The 18591-nt window shown below is 46.8% G+C and overlaps 1 protein-coding gene across 6 annotated transcripts in view; it reads left to right on the plus strand.

Annotated features, from left to right (window-relative positions):
- Positions 1 to 18591, plus strand: part of LOC137437722 (arf-GAP with Rho-GAP domain, ANK repeat and PH domain-containing protein 1) — a 191189-nt gene that overhangs the window by 160301 nt on the left and 12297 nt on the right. For all 6 annotated transcript variants that reach the window (XM_068132286.2, XM_068132288.2, XM_068132289.2 and 3 more), the window contains 3 exons: positions 659 to 694; positions 16910 to 16973; positions 17166 to 17307. In XM_068132286.2, the coding sequence (XP_067988387.2) occupies positions 659 to 694; positions 16910 to 16973; positions 17166 to 17307 (242 nt within the window). The remainder of the gene's footprint in view (positions 1 to 658; positions 695 to 16909; positions 16974 to 17165; positions 17308 to 18591) is intronic.

Raw genomic sequence — 18591 nt, forward strand, 5'->3', positions numbered from 1 at the left:
TCGTGTGCAGCCCGTTACTGCTGCTTGCATCACTGCCGAGAGTGTGGGTTGTGTCTCTGATGCAGTGCCACATTTAGGTTAGAGCAGGAGTTTGGAATTTGTTCATGGTGCCAGCGATAGCTTGCTTACTCTTCACTTAAATATCCATCGACAGACAGGTTATCCAGTTTAACGTCCATCCCAGGGACGGCACACACATTGATGAATCACCCTGCCTGCGAAGCACCGGGATGAAATGTTATAGGTGGGTTAGGACTTGAACCCAGGCTCGACAAACGACCCAGGCTCGACCCTGAACCCAGGCTAGACAGCTCAGAGGAGAGCATGCGTACCTCTAAGCCATTCTGTCAACCCTTTCGTAACGTACAACAAAGCTGATGGAATGGAAACAGCTCAGAAGATTACAAAGTTCGATTCAATGAACAAGAGAGATATACAGAAAGGGGTGATACTTTGCTAAGACAATGAAGACAAAACATGTGACTGCCTTGTGAAATCATTTCCATTTTCATAATAAGATGTTCCTCGTCAGGTATTTTAGGGGGGAGGGTGGGATGGGATGGTGGATATAGTTCTGAATTTGCATATTTGTTTCTCCTTTTGGCACAAACATGAATGACGCAATGGCTCATAAGTTATGTTCCCTTCCTTTTTACAGCTTTGGATTCACAATGATACAAGCCAAGCATCAGTGGTACGTAGTACTTACATCGTCATGGTGCACCATTGATTCGTGAAGCATTTCCACATTCTGAACCCACAATCGGTGGATAACAACACAGAAGCAATATCAGCAAATTTGATACCATAAAAGTATGGCCTGTGTGCTCACGGATAATGGGCTCAATCCATGCTTTGTGTGTGTGTGTGTGTGTGTGTGTGTGTGTGTGTGTATGTATATGTATGTATATATATATATATATATATATATATATATATATATATATATATATACTGTATATATATATATATATATATATATATATATATATATATATATATATATACTATATATATAAATATATATATATATATATATATATATATATATATATATATATTGTTGCGGTTTTTAGAACCTTCACTTTGTAAATTTAATATTAAATTTCCTTATAAATAACCCCTGTGTACATTTCCCCTTAATTGGCTATTAATTGAAATAAGTGCACCTTAGTTAGTCCATCGCACCACGTAGCAAATCGTAGGACCTCTCTATAGTTATATCGTTATTCTGTGTTCCAGATAAGGCTGTGTGTCCAATAATTGACTCTACGTTGCATCAAATCAAATAAGATAGGATCCCTTACAATATCGCCGTGGCCTCCTAAGTGCCAGTAAGGCGGCGTTCGCCGCCGTTGCATTGGGCGGTTTTCATTCACATCATTTTCCCCGCAAGACTCCATTGCACACGAGGCCAAGAGGAGGGGAGGAGCCGCAGGATCACGGGCGTGGCCCACCTCGTCACCAAAGGTGGAGCCAAAGAGCCCTGGCCAGCCAACCAGCGCCGAGGTGAGAAAACCGGTAGGCGTGGCATCGGAGTTGGCGGCTTCGTCGCACGACGCGCAATATAAGCGCGCGCGCAAGCCTTTTCACAGGAGATGCGTGATCCAGCTGAACGAGAGAAAGAGGTGAGGGGGTGCTGACATTGCGGCAATAAACCGAGACCCTCTGGGGCCCTATTGTCGCCGGTTGTGGAGACGCGGAGCTGCCGGCTGCTGTTCGCTTCGAGCCCGGAGCGTGAAGCCCTGACGTGCTGCTTCGAGCAACCCTGCCATGTGGACCCGAGTGCGGAGAGTCGGTGGCCGCTCGCTCCCAGCCCTGCCATTCTGCACGGACACTTCTCATCCCTCGTCCATTCATTCCTGCCTGCAATTCCCCATTCGTGTACGCGAGTTTGGCTTGTTTTGTCTTGTCCCTGGGGTATAAGTTAAGCTTGTTTAAGGAATTGCTCTGTGTCCTTCTGCTCCTTCCATTTCTTGTATATTCTCACCCTTTCATTTCCTCTTGTAGATAGAAATAAACCTGTGTTCTTTCCTTACTTTGGTTTCTTCTTTCTCATCCGATCGCTTTCGTCCCTTCTTTCGATTGAGTACCTGTGGCACGATTTTGGCAGAACCGCTTTACAATCGGGTTAGTCTTTGCTAACGGCTCGGATTCCGGACTGCTAAACCGCTCGGCAAAATGCCATCTTGTCCGGGATTCGAGCGGTACTTGTCTCCCTGTTTTGCGGAGGGATTGATAAAGGTATTCGGGCTAATACCTGGACCAATAACCCTGATCCATCCCACCCCGCAAAGGAGCGTTACAAGTACCAGGACCGGTCGGACGGCCAGCTTAAAAGATGAGGGGATTAAACCCCCCCGTCCCCCGGAACAATATATATGTATATATATATATATATATATATATATATATATATACAGTCATCCCTCCCTATATCGCGCTTCACTTTTCGCGGCTTCGGTACATCGCGGGTTTTTCTCGCTAGTATATGTAAAATTATATATCGGATTTTTCATTATATCGTGGGATTCTGCGGCCTATAGGTATTTTTATTTTTTTAGATTTTGCAGGAGGTCACGCGCTCGACCTGTCGTATGATGGCGTACAAATAGAGTTCTTACCGCCAAACACCACATCGCTGATACAGCCCATGGATCAAGGCGTCATTCGCGCATTTAAGGCACTTTATATGCGAAACACCCTGCAGCACCTGGTCGAGGCTATGGACTCGGACGAAAACTTCTCGCTGAAGGCGTACTGGCGTGAGTACACCATTGCAACGTGTCTGCAAAATATTCAGATGGCCATAAAGGAGATGAAGACAGAAACTTTGAATGCCTGCTGGAAAAAATTGTGGCCAGAAGTAGTCCACGATTACGTGTACTGTACAAGGGTTTCTCTCCTGACGAAGTCCACCACTCTGCAGTAGATAAGGCAGTGAAGCTGGCAAAATTACTAGGAGGAGATGGCTTCAACGATATGACTCCCGATGACGTTGAGGAGCTGCTCGAGACCCACTCAGATCCGTTAACGGACGAAGACCTGGCGGAGATGACAGTCAGCAAGTGAGGAAGAAGAAGAGGGTCCAGGGGATGAAGAAGAAGAAGGCCTATCACTGGAACGCCTCGCAACCCTAGTGAGAATAGCAAAAGAACTTAAGGAAAGGGCTGAAGAATGGGACCCCCAGATGATTCGTTCGTTGAAGTTCAGAAATGTAATCGACGGAGGCATTGAAGTCCATAAAAACCTCCTCACCCAGAAGAAAAGGCAGCGCCAGCAACTGCCCATCACTATGTTCCTCACCCGAAAAAAGAAAGAAGACACGCCTACGTCTTCAGCACGAAAAGAAGTTCCGGACGACGACGAAGATACTGCACCACCTGACGAGGCGCCTGCTGAAGTGGCGCCTTCAGAAGAGCTGTAATGCTCTTCTTTGCTGTGCAGTACAGTAAAAACTATTATTGATATACTTACCCAGTATCTATTACAGTATTTTCAAATATACTGTACAGCTATATATGCACGTATAAATATTTTTCTAATACGTAAGGATGGGTCTCAAAAGTATGTTTAAGAGTGTAGAAAGGGTTTATAAGAGCGTGGGAAAGGTTTATAAGAGTATAGGGAGGGTTTTTAAAGGCTTAAAATATATAAAAATAATAAAATTAATATATGGTTTCTACTTCGCGGATTTTCACCTATCTCACGGGGGGTTCTGGAACGTAACCCCCGCGATAAACGATGGATGACTGTATGTATATATATATATATATATATATATATATATACGTACATACAGTCATGAGAAAAAGTAAGTACACCCCATGTAAAGTTTAGACTTTTTCAACATACAGCTATTTGATCTTCATTTCAACAATATTGATAGATAAAGGTGATATAATATAACAAATATCATGAAACATTTACATTTTGTCGTCCATTGTATAATTCAAATAAACATAAATGCAAATTTCGCATGTGGAAAAAGTAAGTACACCCTTGGCTCTCATAGGTGGTATTGCCTCCTTTGGCAGAAACAACCTCAAGTAGGCGTTTCTTATAACTGTCTACCAGTCTCTGACATCGACTGGGAGAAATTTTTGCCCACTCCTCCATGCAGAATTCTTTCAGATGTGCGATGTTTGAGGGGTTTCTTGCATGCACAGCTCGTTTAAAATCCCCCCACAACATCTCGATGGGATTTAGATCCGGTCTTTGACTTGGCCATTCCAGAACCCTCCATTTCTTTCTTTTTAGCCATTCCTTGGAGGATTTACTGGTATGTTTCAGGTCATTGTCATGTTGCAAGGTCCACCTTCGGTTGAGCTTCAACTTTCCGACAGATGGCCTCACATGATCCTCAAGCACCCTCTGGTACAATGAAGAATTCATCGTAGATTCTATGATGGTGAACTGCCCAGGCCCTGATGCAGCAAAGCTGCCCCAAACCATAATATTTCCACCACCATGCTTTACAGTTGGTATCAGGTTCTTGTGGTCAAATGCTGTCTTTGATTTTCGCCAAACATGTCTTCTGGTACTGTGGCCAAATAGCTCTACCTTTGACTCATCTGTCCAGAGCACATTGTTCCAGAAGTGCTGGTCTTTGCCTCGGTGTTCATTGGCAAACTTTAGTCTTGCCCTGATGTTCTTTCTGGACAGCAAAGGTTTCCTCCTGGCACACCTCCCATGTCGATCAAATTTGTGCAGCCTCTTTCTAATGGTAGACTCGTGCACTTTGACATCAACAGTGGCAAGAGCTACCTGTATGTCCCGTGATGACATTCTGTGGTTCTTCGAGACTTCTTTCAGCATCTTGTGGTCTGCTCTCAGGCTGAACTTGCTGGGGCAGCCTGGCCTGAACAAGATGGCAGTTGTTTGGAATCTTCTCCACTTGTAGATGATCTTCCGGACAGTTGAACGATTTATTTCAAATTGTTTGGAGATCTTTTTAAATCCCTTCCCAGACTCATAGGCATCTAAAACCTCCTTTCTGAAGGCCTCAGAGAGCTCTTTTGATCTAGGAATGGTGACGCCGCACACTTCAACAACAAAGAGCAAACAAAACTAAATGTCTGAGGTTTAAATAAGACAGGTTCCTCCAAGATCCTCTCTAACGATGTTCTAATCATTTGCACCCGAGTTGGTGCACCTGATTCTAATTTTAGGTATTTGAAGAAGTGATAAATGTAGGGGTGTACTTACTTTTTCCACATGCGAAATTTGCATTTATGTTTATTTAAATTTATTCAATGGACTACAAAATGTAAATGTTTCATGATATTTGTTGTATTATATCACCTTTAGCTATCAATATTGTTGAAATGAAGATCAAATAGCTGTATGTTGAAATATGTTGAAAAAGTCAAAACTTTACATGGGGTGTACTTACTTTTTCACTTGACTGTATGTATATATATATATATATATATATATATATATAACTGTAAGAAATAGTAGAAACTCCAAAGTACGAGCAGGGCGTCTCATTTGCATTGAATATATAATCGTTAGATTAAATAAGACGCGGACGTAGCTTCAGGACGTCGATCTTTAATTGTCGACAAGCTTTCGACCAACAAAGGTCTTCTTCTGAGTCAGCCCCAAGTTCGACGGACTTCCGTCGAACTTGGGGCTGACTCAGAAGAAGACCTTTGTTGGTCGAAAGCTTGTCGACAATTAAAGATCGACGTCCTGAAGCTACGTCCGCGTCTTATTTAATCTAACGATTATATATATATATATATATATATATATATATATATATATATATATATATATATATATATATATATATATATATATATATATATATATATATATATTCACACACACATACGCATGCATATACTTACGCTAACATTCGGGGTCTGCCTAGCAGGCACGTAAAACATCGGCCATTATAAAGCTCGCAGTGTTAAGTGTGGAAAAGTTCTGAGGAGATTGTGGCTGGCTCAATAGCGCAGTGGACTGTTGACGCGTAATCAATGGAGGTTCCTGGTTCGAGCCCCGCATTGAGTCAGGATTTTTTCACACTTAGCCCCTCGCAGGAATTTGATTCCTGTTTCTAAAATTGAAAGAAAAAAAAAAATATATATATATATATATATATATATATATATATATAGATATATATATTGTTGCGAATATGGAATTTGACCTCCATATCCGCTTGTAAATATTCCCCTATCTTCTCCGATACTCCCCAACTCTCCCCTTACCCCATTCCCTAGTCCCATTGTCTGTAAACAACACCCATTAGAGCCGATCTTCCCCTTCATTCCCCCATTAAATGTCGTGCCCAGGTCCCCCGCACCACACGTAGACAATTATAGGACATCTTGCTAGTTATTCTTAATCTATGTCAGTTAAGGACTTGTTTCCATTAATTATGACTCTTCGTTGCACCAGAATGTGATGATATGGCACCAGTAGGAGTTTAGGACCTTCCCATACCTCCCCGCATCTCTTCCCATCATCTCAAGCTCCAACAACAACCACAACAACAGCGGCTTTGCGTCCTCACTCCGGCTCGGTTGGCCGCCATTGAACATGTGCTCGACGGGGTTACCCAGAAGGGGGCTCCCTGTCGGCCCCTCGTCAAGGGCAGAGCCGGTAACCCCCGCACCCAATGAGAAGCCATGGGCCGATGCCATATGGGGCGGAGCTAACGAGCGAGGGCGTGACTCCCCGCCGGATATACGCGGCCCCGCGCCGGACGTGACGTCAGATGCGCCCCGAGCTTGGAAGGAAAAGACGCCACCCTCCCGAGCGCTGAGCGACCTCCCCAGCTTGAGACCAAAGTCGCGACCCACAAGCGCTGTGATACCTTCACGCATCTCTGGACACCACCGTACGTGATCCTGCCCTGAGCACAGGTGCACCTGGAGCGATCGCTACCCGCTTTCCTGGCCATCAAACCCCGTGTGAGTGAGCCTTGTCCCGCGTTTACCTGTCGTCTGTCCGGGGATAATATAAGTGTGTTTAAGTGCCCACCTTCCTATGTTTCCCTCTTGTCCCTGTAATCTAAACCTTCCGCAATTGTAATAACAACCTTTGAGAACCGTATCCCTGGTGTCGTATTGTGTGATTGTAATCCAGCCGGGTGTCTTCTTTTTCTTATTGAGCCAGCATAGCGCGATTAGTCAACCCCGGGTGCAATCGGGGTAACTTGTACGGATACGGCGGCCATCCCGCTCGGCCCACCATACCATCAAAGTCGTATCTGTAACAATTGGTGTCGAGGAGTGGAATTCGAACCCGGGACTAAATTAGTTAGGCCCAAATTTTGGGAGGGAAAATCGATTCGGAGCGCGTTTCCCGCGCGAAATTATAACGGCGAAATTTCAATTTGTTTTACGAAAATAAAAAAATAAAAACCGAATTTTGAAAGTCGCGCTATGGCGGATCAAGACGGCTGGGGTCCGGTAAAGGAGAGTGAGGTAGGGTCGATCCAGGACCAAATTGAGGGACAGGAGGAGAGCGAAGCAGTGAGGGCGGCAGGTTCGCAAAATAGCGCCGTCACGCACGAAGTAGCGGGCGCGCAAAAAGGCGCCTCGCACGAGCGTGCGGTAGCCGAGCCGGCTGTATCAGCGGGCTTTAACATGCAGCCGATTGACATGCAGGCCCTCATTGCGCAGTTACAGGCAGCTGTACAGATGAGTATGGGGAGCCAAATTGAGCGATTGGGTGAGCGATTGGAGGGCCAAATGGGGGTAATGAGGGACGAAGCGAGGGGTACCGGTGAGAAGTTAGACAATAATTTTGAGGAGTTAGACAAGAAAATTGGGAAGTTAGACAATAATTTTGAGGGGTTAGACAACGGGATAAAAGAAGTGAAAAATGGGTTAGAGGGGTTAGAAAACAGTATGGAAGGCAAATTGAGGGACATGAGGGACCAAGCGGAAAGGGAAGTTAAACAAATGGAGCAGCAGATAGAGGGGGTCAGAATGGGGGTAGAAACCAAACTGGATGCTCACAGGGAGGAAATGGAGCAGATGAGGGTGGCATCTGGGCAGGAGATGCAAGTGATGGGAGAGGAGATCAGAAGAGGAGTGAGTGAGGAGGTCGGAGGAGTGCGCGAGGAGGTGAGGCACTGTAAGGAGCGCATGGAGAAAGAGGTGAGAAAGGGGATTGTAAAATTGCAAGGTGGTATAGAGGAGTTGACGCTGGGAGTAGAACAACTGACAGTGGGACAAAAGGAGTTGGGGGACCAGGTAAAGAAGAACACAGCGGTAATAGAGGGTTTAAAATCGACACAGAAGGAGATGAAAAAGGACGTAGGGGTAATTAAAAAAGAGTGCCAGACGGTACATGAGGACCTGACGAGGAAAATGGACAAGGTGGTAGAGGTAATGGAGGTTAAAGAGCGGGAGGTGCGGGAGCACATAGAAAAAAATAAAGTGGAGTTAGAGGAAGAACTTAAAGGGGCGCACGAAGAGATGAAGGAGATGAAGCAAAAATTAGAAGAAGTGGAAGAAGGGGTGAGCGAAATTAAGAAGCGACGGAGAGAGGATAAGAAAGAGATAAAGGAGGAGGTAAAAGAATTGGTCCAAAGTCTGTGTTTGGATCGTGATGATGTGCTCATTAACCGGATGAGGGATTCGCAGGTGATGGAGGAGAAGCGAAGAGGAAGAGGACCCGGTGTAAGTGGTGACCAATATGGTCGTGCGTATGATGCGCCAGGTGATTTAAGAGGCTTGGGGGTCGAGACAGACCCGGGTGTTCGTGAGAGGCCGTTGGTGAAGTGTGCGACAGGTCTGGTGTGCGAAAGAGGAGGTGTGCGAGAAAGTCCGACTCTGGGGTGTGTGAGGAAAAAGTGCGTGCCAAGGAGTGAGGGTGTTGGCGAGAATGAGTCGGTCGTAGCGTGTGTGCGAGGAAGCACATGGGAGCGCGGTGTGGTGAGTGTTACAGAGGATGTGACGGGAGAGTGTGCGCGAGGAAGGTGTGTGACGGACAGGTGCATGGGGAAAGAGTGCGCTGTCAAAGGCAAGGAAGAATGCACACCTGTGGTGAGTGTTACAGAGGGTGTAACGGGAGAGTGTGCGCGAGAAAGGTGTGTGACGGACAGGTGCAGGAGGAAAGAGTGTGCTGTCAAGAGTAAGGGTGAGTGCGTTGTCACGAGTGGAGGTGAAAGTAGTGAGAGTGACATGGAGCGTGAGTTAGTTGTGACAGGTGAGCGAGGATGTACACCTGGGATGGAAGGATGCACACCTGGAATGGTAGAGCGTGAGTGGGAATGCACGCTGGAGTTGGTGGTGAGGCACGTGGTTGGGTGTGCGAATGAGGGCACACCTGTGATTGTCACAGAGGAGGTGACCGAGGAGGGGGCGCGAAGAGGTGTTTTGGTGAGGTGTGCTACGAACGAATGTGTGCCAAAATGTTCGGTGGTCAGGTGTGTGACCAAGGCTGTGGGTGGAATGAGTGTACCTGGGTGTGTAAGGAAAGGTACGAGGAGCATGGGCACGGCTGGATGTGTGAGCAAGGAACGGGCTTCGGGGTGTAAGCATGCAGGTGAAGCATCGACATTAAACGGGTTAGAGGTTAGAGCGACTTTTAGCCGAAGCAGGCCCTCGGTGCGTGCCGGGCCTCGCTTTGAACGGCCGCGTCCAGGCTCCACTAGGCGGAGCTGGCAGCCCGATCGAAAGGGTCGTCATGGCGACCACTTTTTGGTGAGACGTGCCGGCAGGTCGAGATCGGGGCATTGGATGGCTCCGTGCCGAGATGGTGCGTGGGATCTCGGCCCGGGTAAACCTCCTTCCCTGCACCGAATGCGGGACGCACCCAGCCGCTGGCACAAAACAACCAGCATCCATTGCTTGGCTTTACGAAGCCGGGCTTTGGACAGGGATTGGCGCACCGAGAGGTATTAGTGAGTAGACTGGGTGATGAGGTTAGTGTTTTGGACCCAAAATTGGAGAAAAACAAAATTTGATGATTGGCAAGGGATTGGCAGGAGTGATTGGCAGATGATGGGCAGTGATTGGCAAATTTTTAATTTGTTGAAATTTGATGTGCAAAATTGGTAGTGAGAGACCCCCGATGTGGTGGGATGGCAAATCCACCATCCTTCCCATGGGGGGCAAAGGGGCAATAGCTTATGGGGTGTATGGCAGTGAAAACTAGCCCGGGTGGGTTAGGATATGGTGTGTAGGGATCTAGCGAAGATGACATTAGGTAACGTTAAGTTTAGTTAGTGACTGATACCTGTAGTGGGGACGCAGGTAGATTAGTATGGATGATAATGACGTGGGAGCGCAATAGTTTAACGGGACGACTGGGAAGCGCAAAGTTCAGAAGGGAGTAGTTAGCTGAGATGATGCCGTGTGTGTGAGAATTGAACAGGTGTGATTGCACAGGTGTGCAACTGGACAGGTGTGTGGAGCAGTGTATGAGTAGTGAGTGTGTGGATCAGCGCGAATGCGCTTGGGGAGAGAAGGGTGCAGGTGGCACCAGGTGTGAGAGCACAGGTGTGCAAGTACAGGTGTGTGGAGAGAGTTGGAGTAAGTGGTACGGAGTGGTGTGCATGGTGCGAAGGTGTGAATGGGGGAAGAGTGGACCCCCATCACGGATACCCGGGGCGGGTAGTGTAAGTGTTAGGTAGAGGGTGCAGGTAAATTGTGGTTGGATATTGGCATTTGTGGTGCGGTTGCAGAATGGTGTTGTGAATGGGTGCATTAGTGTTGTGGAAATGGCTGGGCGTGTAGCCTGTTAGTGTGTGTAGTTGGTTGGGCACTCCACCACTGTGAGGATGTCGGCCAGGTGAGGCCGCAGGTGGGCTCTGGGAGCCGGTAGTTGTGAGTGGGTGCCTGAGGATCCCGGGTGTGGATCGGGCAGCCCAGTGCCAGAGAGGGCACGGAGTGGGGAGAGAGCCAGAGGGCCTTCCCCTGGTAGTTAGGTTAGGGTAAGGAGCAGGTAAGCTCGGAGGCAACTGCAGTGGTGGAGGTGTGCAGGTGGGTAGACCCACTGGGAGAGGTACACGTCGCAGCCCAGAAATTGTACGAGGGCACCGGGAGATGAATCGGGGGAGTGAGACCCCAAATTGAAGAGCACCACAGTTTGGCCAATGGGAATTGGTTTTTAGAACCCATAGTGTAAGAGGGCCAATGGTTTGGCCGGAGGAAGACCCCGGGTAGTGTAAAGTTGTTAAAGTCATTTAGGAGATAGTTAGGATTGATGAACCTGTCGCACCATACGCAGCCACTTACCTGTGGTGATGATGATGACTCCACACCTGTGTTTTCTTTGTTTGTTGCAGGAAATGAGATTGCTGTGAGGATTTGTGAGACGCATCACGACGTGGATGAGACATTGGGGTGATTCCATCTCTCCCTCCCTAGGAGGGACTGATGATGAATTGGTGATGGCAAATTTTGATGTTCAGTTGGAGATGGCAAATTTTGATGAGAGTTGAAAATGGCAAATTTGATTGGTTAGGAGGGAGAGAAGCCGAATTTGGTATATGGGAGGAACGGGGAAGACAGTAGGGATGTTTGTTGATTTGTAAAGTAGATGTTTATGAGTAGTGTTGTGTTGTGTGGATGCAGTAAGGGGTAAGGGAGGGGCCATGTAGGTTACCTGGTGGGGGGGGGGCGTACGATAGGAACGTACCTGTCTCACCTGGTTCCCATGTGCCCCCAGTGTGCATTACCTTACATTGCGTGCACTTTTGCGCCCTTACCACCTTACTCACTTGTCTGCTTCTTTTGTCTCCCACCTCCGAGGATCTGGCTTTGGGGTAGAGAGAGAGGAGAGAGAGGTGCTGGCTGCGCAGTTGTGGGCCTGCACTTTCGCTGTTCGCTGCCTGGATCGGTACACCATATGGACCGCAATGTTTGTGGCCACCCACAATGGACCGCAGTTCGTTTGCGGCCAAGCACCACCCGGGGATGGACCTATGGGTCAACGTGGCACCTATGCCATACAGGTGAACCACTTTTAGTTACCACCAAGTGCACCACAAGAAGAGCAAGAGACACCTGCAGGGTTAGGGGTTGTTGAAGTTATTTTTATTCCAATGAACAATGGTGACTGCACCGATTGGTGGTGGGGTGGTGCTGTTGATGCTCGGGAAAGGGTGCTCTGCACGTTATTAAAGGCCGTCGGCCACAGAGCACTCGTGGGTTGGTGTATCGATGTTGGCAAGCGCGCTCTCTCTATGCATAACATCTGCATGTGTTCCTCCAAAGACGGGTCCTGGATCGTAGTGTAAATATCAGCGTAGTCTTGTAAATAATGCTCCCTACCGGCTGTATGTTTAGTTTGAGGATTCTTTCCGGATTCGGTTATCCTGTGGGTGTGTTTCTGAGAGGAGAAGGGTGCAACGTCGCAGGGGGACATATTTACTCATTTGTGAATATCTATAAAACTGTCGCACTCAGGGTAGAGTTAATAGTAGAGGGAACTACATTGCGTGCCACACTAAAGTAGGTAAAAATTTATCGGGTCGGGACGCCCCGAGGGTAGAGAAGGGTGCAATGTTGCGAATATGGAATTTGACCTCCATATCCGCTTGTAAATATTCCCCTATCTTCTCCGATACTCCCCAACTCTCCCCTTACCCCATTCCCTAGTCCCATTGTCTGTAAACAACACCCATTAGAGCCGATCTTCCCCTTCATTCCCCCATTAAATGTCGTGCCCAGGTCCCCCGCACCACACGTAGACAATTATAGGACATCTTGCTAGTTATTCTTAATCTATGTCAGTTAAGGACTTGTTTCCATTAATTATGACTCTTCGTTGCACCAGAATGTGATGATATGGCACCAGTAGGAGTTTAGGACCTTCCCATACCTCCCCGCATCTCTTCCCATCATCTCAAGCTCCAACAACAACCACAACAACAGCGGCTTTGCGTCCTCACTCCGGCTCGGTTGGCCGCCATTGAACATGTGCTCGACGGGGTTACCCAGAAGGGGGCTCCCTGTCGGCCCCTCGTCAAGGGCAGAGCCGGTAACCCCCGCACCCAATGAGAAGCCATGGGCCGATGCCATATGGGGCGGAGCTAACGAGCGAGGGCGTGACTCCCCGCCGGATATACGCGGCCCCGCGCCGGACGTGACGTCAGATGCGCCCCGAGCTTGGAAGGAAAAGACGCCACCCTCCCGAGCGCTGAGCGACCTCCCCAGCTTGAGACCAAAGTCGCGACCCACAAGCGCTGTGATACCTTCACGCATCTCTGGACACCACCGTACGTGATCCTGCCCTGAGCACAGGTGCACCTGGAGCGATCGCTACCCGCTTTCCTGGCCATCAAACCCCGTGTGAGTGAGCCTTGTCCCGCGTTTACCTGTCGTCTGTCCGGGGATAATATAAGTGTGTTTAAGTGCCCACCTTCCTATGTTTCCCTCTTGTCCCTGTAATCTAAACCTTCCGCAATTGTAATAACAACCTTTGAGAACCGTATCCCTGGTGTCGTATTGTGTGATTGTAATCCAGCCGGGTGTCTTCTTTTTCTTATTGAGCCAGCATAGCGCGATTAGTCAACCCCGGGTGCAATCGGGGTAACTTGTACGGATACGGCGGCCATCCCGCTCGGCCCACCATACCATCAAAGTCGTATCTGTAACAATATACAGACTTGGCATTTAATATGGAATTTTTTTTTTGTGAGGGTGAACTTACTTTTCAAGATGACTTAGAACCAAAAGTTCGTTGGAATTATGTTGAAATTATTCTAGATTTTGTTAATGTGACCTTTAAAAGAAACAAAAACCACATTTGACATTTAAATTGAAGCAATTAAATTGATCCTTGAAAGTGATGTAAACTGATATCGAACTCAATTCACGGACAGTACTGTGTTAAACTTCTGTGCGTTTTCCAGAAGTATCTCTTTATTTTGCACATTAGACAAAAATTTTTTTTAACAAAAACAAAAGTTAAATTACGATTGGGATTACGGACAGTAAAATTACAGTTCAGTACTTCGTGTAACCCCCACGAGCATTCAGGAGAGCACGTACACATTGAGGCATGCTGTTCACGAGATTTGCCAAGGTTTGGACAGGAATCGCTTGCCATGCAGTGACAATAGCCTGCTGCAATTCACGCACAGAGGCAGGCTGCTGGTCCAAGTTGTCGATTTGACGCGTTAATTCTGCCTACAAGTTCACTATCGGATTCATATCAGGGGACATGGCAGGCCACTCCATATGCTCTACACCACGGTCAGCAAGAAAGTGTTGGATCATGCGAGCACGATGAGGCCGTGCATTGTCATCTTGGAAGACAAAGTTTCCTTGAAAGGCTGCACGAACAAATGGAAGCAATGTTTCTTCCAGAATGGCCCTGTGCTTGAACTGGTTCAGGTTTCCATTCAGAACAACCAGGTCAGTTTTGCCCCTGTATGAAAAGCAGCCCAAATGGTCACCCCACCACCTCCAGCTTGGACTCTTGGCACTATTCAATCTTCGTTGTAGGCTTCATGCACTTGTCTGCACACTCGGACGCGGCCATATTGACGATAGACCAGAAATATAGACTTGTCACTGAAGATCACGTGATTCCAGTGTCCTGGCTGCCATTGACTGTGCACTCTGGCCCACTGCAATCGGCGCTGGCGGTGTTGTCTGGTCAGACGTGGCTTTCTCAGGGGACGCCTGGCACGATAGCCTGCTTGAACCAGTCGTTGGTTGACTAGCCTTCTGGATACAGGCACATTTGTCAGTTGCTGCCACTCAGCCCTAAGCCGATTAGCTGACTTGGTACGGCCATTGCGCACTAACTGGTGCAGCTGGCGATCATCCCTCGTTGTGGTTCTGCGGGGACGTCCTGACCTCGGTATTGGAGTAGGGACAACCCTCTGAGCATTTCGTTTCAGGATCTTTGACACCTGACCTTGAGTGACGCCATACTGCCGAGAAATAGAACGCTGTTTCATGCTGGAATTTCGTAAAGCCACCACTAAATGACAAACAACATTGTCGAGTTGACGGACCATCTCCAGGGGAAGCGGCAATAACTTTTGTAGACGTGCAGCAGTTGTTTTCCACTAATACAGAATGCAACAACCCTTATATACCCGATTGTGAAGCCAATCGTCAAATGTACCTGTCCGTACATTTTGTCATGTCACCTGTGATATAATCCTGTTATTGACTTCTTCCTGCGACAGACAATCAGTGACATGGTTCTTTTTACAAAGAAATCACCGAAGCGTAAAATAAACTCACCAGATTGATATACCGAGTTCAGAAAGTAAACCCAAGTCAAGAAAAAAAAAAAAATTCCATATTAAATGCCGTCTGTATATATATATATATATATATATATATATATATATATATATATATATATATATATATATATATATCTATCTATCTATATATATATATATATATATATATATATATATATATATATATATATATATATATATATTTTTTTTTTTTTTTTTTTTTTTTTTTCACGTCCCTGCCAATTCATACCAGGGGAGACGGATGGTCGAACCAGTTTTTACTCCTGAGGCGACCTCCCGCTTTTGGCAGTTAATCTACGTGCGCAGGATGGAAGACATGTGAGGCGTTTTGTCTCACGAAACACATGGGGTTATTCCGAAACCACAAAACATGCAGACACGACAAATTTTAAAAATGCAACAATTATAATTTCATAAAAATAAAGCGTGGAATGAAAATGAATACTGAGGTAAAATCCTATGGTGAGGTACCTCCACTCTGACTGAAACACACGCATGTGAAAATGTGAATGTAAGGTGATCCCCCTTGTAAGGTGTAAGGTGTAATTTACAAAAAAATGTAAGGTGAAAAAAAAACAAAATCCCCCTTGGTCGGCACTTAGCTTTGGCCTCAAAATGGAACCTTTTTAGAAGGTTGGTGGCGGTGACGATGCTCGGGGCCACCGCGCGGAAAGTGCACAAGATGGCGACGAGCGCCATGCGTCGAGGGCGCCCAGGACCGTCAGGCAAGTCATGAAGACGGCCCTCTTTCTTTTTGGTCCCTCAAGGTTTCCTCTCCTCATCTCTGGGAAGGACAACGTGGCCTTCAGCTCCTTGGTGAGCCCAGCAGTCCAAAGGTCCTTGTGATTGCCACACAAAATGTTCCCCTCAAAAGCGCACAAAAATTGTGAAGCCTTCTTGTCTGACCAAAACCAACCAAGCGCTCTCCTCATCTTCAGCTGCAAGAGCCAATCGCGTAATTTCCCTCTCAGTTCGCCCCGTCCACGTCCTCCGGGCCAATTGCCTCCCTCAGGGCATGGCCTGCCGGCCTTCTTCTCCGCACACTGATCTGCCGGCCGCCTCTCCTGGGCGGGTCTTTTGCCATATTTGTCCATAGGGGTGGGCTTAGCCCGGCCGGGATCACTTTGCGGACCCTGCTTGCTTTTGCCGGCGGTTGTTATAATTTAAGGGTTGGCCACAGAGGGAAGGCACACACTGGGGAAAATTTACCTTTAACCCTATTACTAATTAACACGTCATCACCCCTCGTATGATGAACATTTAAACAACCTTAAGCTACCATTTCCTTACGTATGTACATCGAAATTCTCCTACGCGTTATGTGGTCCATGCTATTTCCTCATACAATTCTACCTCTCCTATGGTATTCTTTTACCTACCCCCCCATAAACGAAACAATATATATAGATATATATATATATATATATATATATATATATATATATATATATATATATATATATATATATATATATATATATTTTTTTTTTTCTTCTTTTTTTTCTCGCTCTTACATGCCCATGTCTGATGGTCAATCAAGTTTGTTGCATTATATTATTTTTTGTAAAAAGTATCCCTGCACTAAAGGTGTGCGCTCGTGTTTTATCGCAATTGTTTCATTACATTTTTCTTTTGTAGATTATTTGTTCCTCTTCCATGAACAACCTGCTCATTCTCCCCTCCATCTCCCACCTAATCCACCAGGTATTTTTGTTGTAAAGATGAGCAGGAAGTCCTGGAATGGTACTCGGGCATCCTGTACTTACAGGTGACTCTTAATATTCACACAAGTCTGACAGATGTTGATTTCTGGAGGAACAATAATTATATATTAATGTCCAGTTATCGATTATATGTAACCTCTCCTCCCATCCCCCCTCCTCAGCCCCACGACCGCCAATGATATCCTTAGATAAATCATGACTAAATATACGACACTCATCTATTGCACCTTCCACAGCACAATGGTGACCTTTGGCCACCCAAGCGACCTTTACCGTGCGAGGTGGAGCACGTGCCCCAGAATATTGGAGGTCGCGCCCTCATCCCCCTGCGTGGAGATGTGCAGACGTTAAGGAACATGATGTCACACCAGACCAAAGGTACATTCTCATAATTCTCATAATGAGCTAATAAGTTTAGAACATTCAAAGAATCACATTTTAAATTTTATATAGGTTTTGACAGATTAAACGACGATCATAAAGGTTTCTCTTTGGCAGTGACATTGTAAACGCGTCCCAGAGAGAACAATGAGGTTTTTTTTTTTTTTTTTTGGATACAAGTTCGAGGCTCGTGAAAGAGCGAACATTAATCACACAGAAAGACAAACCGACACATAAAACAAATAACATCGGGAGCGGTAGACAAGATGGGGGAGACAGGGGGAAGGACACAAACACAACATTTGAGAGCAGGGACCGAGAGACATGGAGACATTGAGAGATCTGTGGGAGGGAGAGGGCTTTGGGGGGGAGGCATGGGAATGGGGGGGTGGGAGAGGTATAAAACATATGGACACTGCCAGGACTTCCAGGAAAGAAGTTGGAATTTCAAACAAGGTGGATCTGGGGTGAATTAGTGGGGGTAGAAAAGATCAAGGTTTTGGATGGGGGAAGATAAGAGATGGTGGTGAACAGCTGTTTTAAAGACCTGGAGGGAGGAGTGGGATTGAAGAGAGTGAGGGAGTTTGTTCCAGAGGCGGGAGAAAAGCGGAATTAAGGAGTGAAGGTGAGCAGAGAGTCTTGATTTTGGCAGTTTAACCATAAGAGGGTTGCAGGCAGATCTTGTGCGACCTGTAGGAATATTTGGGGGACAGAGCACAGAGAGAGCTGGGGGAGCAAGGCCGGAGAGGAGTCTGTAGAAGACAGAAAGACCACCTACCTGCTGTGGTGAGTGAGTGAAAGACCCTCAGAGATAGCTTCATCGCGGGAGATTCCAATGATTCTGAAAGCTTTGGTTTCAACAGCGTTAAGCCGAGCTATGTGTGAGGCAGGAGCACCAGCCCATAGGGGAGAACAGTATTCCATTGAGCTGCGGATGAAAGCCTTGTATGTGGTGAGCAGCTCAGGTGTGCCGAGGAAGGACTTCGCACGAGGGAGGATGCCCAGTCGGCGACTGGCTTTGGAGGCCAGCTTGGAAATGTGATTTTCCCAAGAAAGATCATGGCAGATAGTGAGACCCAAAAGCTTGAGCGACAGAACTTCTTGGAGAGGATTGTTGAGAAAGTAGATGGGAGGGTTGTCCAGTCGATCTTTTTGGAGAGACATCGTAAGAGTGTGAGATTTGTCAGGATTGAAAGACATGTTCCACTTGTTTGACCAGTCTGTGATTTTGTCCAGGCCTTCAGAGAGTGAGGAGGCTGCAGACTGCCGATCTGAGGGAAG

The sequence above is a fragment of the Myxine glutinosa genome, chromosome 12 (genome assembly GCF_964187855.1).
Source record: "Myxine glutinosa chromosome 12, kmMyxGlut1.1, whole genome shotgun sequence".
Classification (NCBI taxonomy): domain Eukaryota; kingdom Metazoa; phylum Chordata; class Myxini; order Myxiniformes; family Myxinidae; genus Myxine; species Myxine glutinosa.